This window comes from Humulus lupulus, chromosome 1 (assembly GCF_963169125.1).
Source record: "Humulus lupulus chromosome 1, drHumLupu1.1, whole genome shotgun sequence".
In the NCBI taxonomy this organism is placed as follows: Eukaryota; Viridiplantae; Streptophyta; class Magnoliopsida; order Rosales; family Cannabaceae; genus Humulus; species Humulus lupulus.
The window spans coordinates 37,223,263-37,225,284 of NC_084793.1; the positions used below are offsets into that span (position 1 = coordinate 37,223,263).

At 31.6% G+C, this 2,022-nt stretch overlaps 1 protein-coding gene across 1 annotated transcript; it reads left to right on the forward strand.

Moving 5' to 3' along the window:
* The first annotated feature begins 581 nt into the window (after window positions 1–581).
* LOC133812968 (uncharacterized) lies at window positions 582–1,227 on the forward strand. The gene is made up of 2 exons (XM_062246826.1): window positions 582–594; window positions 836–1,227. Exons 1-2 carry the CDS (start codon window positions 582–584, stop codon window positions 1,225–1,227), a joined length of 405 nt encoding a protein of 134 aa, XP_062102810.1.
* The last annotated feature ends 795 nt before the right edge of the window (window positions 1,228–2,022 follow it).

The following is a 2,022-nucleotide window of genomic DNA, read 5'->3' on the forward strand; positions in this document are numbered from 1 at the left end:
TTTTAATAATGTCATATTATATATTAAATCGTTTCAATATATATAATATTCAATTGTGATGCATTTACATATTGGGTGCTTATTATGTGTGATATACGACAAGTATTTGATTTGGCTTCAGGGAATTGGTTTGAATGATCATATTTGATTTGATTTGGCATGTATATAGTTTCAGATTAAAAAAAAAAAAAACTGCTTCTGACGGTCGTTTATATCATATATGTTAACAAATTGTTTTAATTATATATATATTTCAGTAAAGATAACAATTTTTTTATATGTATATATATGGTACGATTCTTTTTGTTTTTGTATATATATATATATATTATACAATGTTGTTAATATATATATACATTTAAGTAACAATAAAATTCAAATTTTGGTTTTGAATTTTATCAAGAATATCTAATATTTTAAAATAAATAATTGAAACAAAATATCACCAAAGTGATCTCTTTTGTGTAGATTAATTTAATTAAAATATCAAGATAATTGTGTGTATGTAATTCATGTATTTATTAACTGACCCAAATGTGAGTTAATATTTGGCCAAATTTCATACATACCTGTAGTGATAAATGTGTGACAATTGTAAAGTATCTTGTGTGAGCAATATGTTAATCCAAAGATTGACTTATTGTTTGACATAATATATTGTCAATGTTTGATTGTTACAACAAGAGTACTACTTACAGCTAATATTACTGTCCTAAGACTTAATATTAATGGTGTGCCTGGTATCTTGAGATGGGATTAACCAATTTTTGAATTTATTGTTTGATTATCCATATTGATGTGAGCTTATTTTGTTTGTTTTGTTCTATATATTCAGCTAGTTCATCTTCTGCTGCCTCAATATCTGCTAATATTAATTCTATTCCTATGCTTAATGGGACCAATTTCAAGGATTGGAAAATGAACTTACTAATAGTTCGAGGATGTATGGATTTAGACCATGCATTAAGGGATGAACAACCTGCACCTCCCACTGAGGAAAGCACCCGTGATGAGAAAACGAATTTTGAGAGGTGGGATCGTTCAAATCGCATGAGTTTAATGATTATGAAACACAACATCCCAGAAGCCTTTTGGGGCACAGAATCTAAAGGGATTACTAAGGCCAAGAATTTCCTTGAACAAATTGAGGAACGTTTTGCTAAAAACGATAAGGTTGAAATGACAACACTTCTTGGTTCTTTGATGACCATGAAGTATAAGGGTTAGGGAAATGTAATGGAGTACATAATGGAAATGCATCATATTGTCTCAAGACTTAGGACACTTAAGATTGAGCTTTCTGATGATGTGTTTGTACTTTTGGTTTTGTTAACACTTCCTGCACAGTTTAACCAATTTAAAATTAGTTACAACTGTCAAAAGGAGAAATGGACTCTCAGTGAGCTCATTTCTCATTGTGTGCAAGAGGAAGGGAGGTTGAAAAAGGAAAAAATTGAAAGTGCTCACTTGGACACTGCTCCTAAAGATAAGGGCAAGAAAAGGAAATATGAGAATGAAGCTGCTAAGGGTCCAGCCCAAAAGAAACAACAGAAGGATTTAGATGGTTGTTTCTTTTGCAACAAGTTTGGACATGTGAAGAAAGATTGTACCAAGTATCATGCATGGCGTGCAAAGAAATGTATGATTCTTGCTTTGGTCTGTTCTGAGGTTAATTTAGCTTCAGTACCTAGGAATACTTGGTGGATAGATTCTGGTGCTACTACTCACATAAGTGTTTCTATGCAGGGTTGTCTGAGCTACCAAAAGCCAAGTGATGGTGAAAGACACATCTTTGTGGGCGATGGAAAATCGGTGGAAGTGGAAGCAATTGGACATTTTAGGTTGTTGTTAGGAACTAGTTTTTATTTGGATTTGAAAGATACTTTTGCTATACCGTCTTTTAGATGGAATTTAGTTTCTGTTTCTTTGTTGGACAAATTTGGATATTGTTGTTCTTTTGGAAACAATCAATTTAGTTTGTATTTAAATTCAAATGTTGTTGGAACTGGTTACTTGAATGCT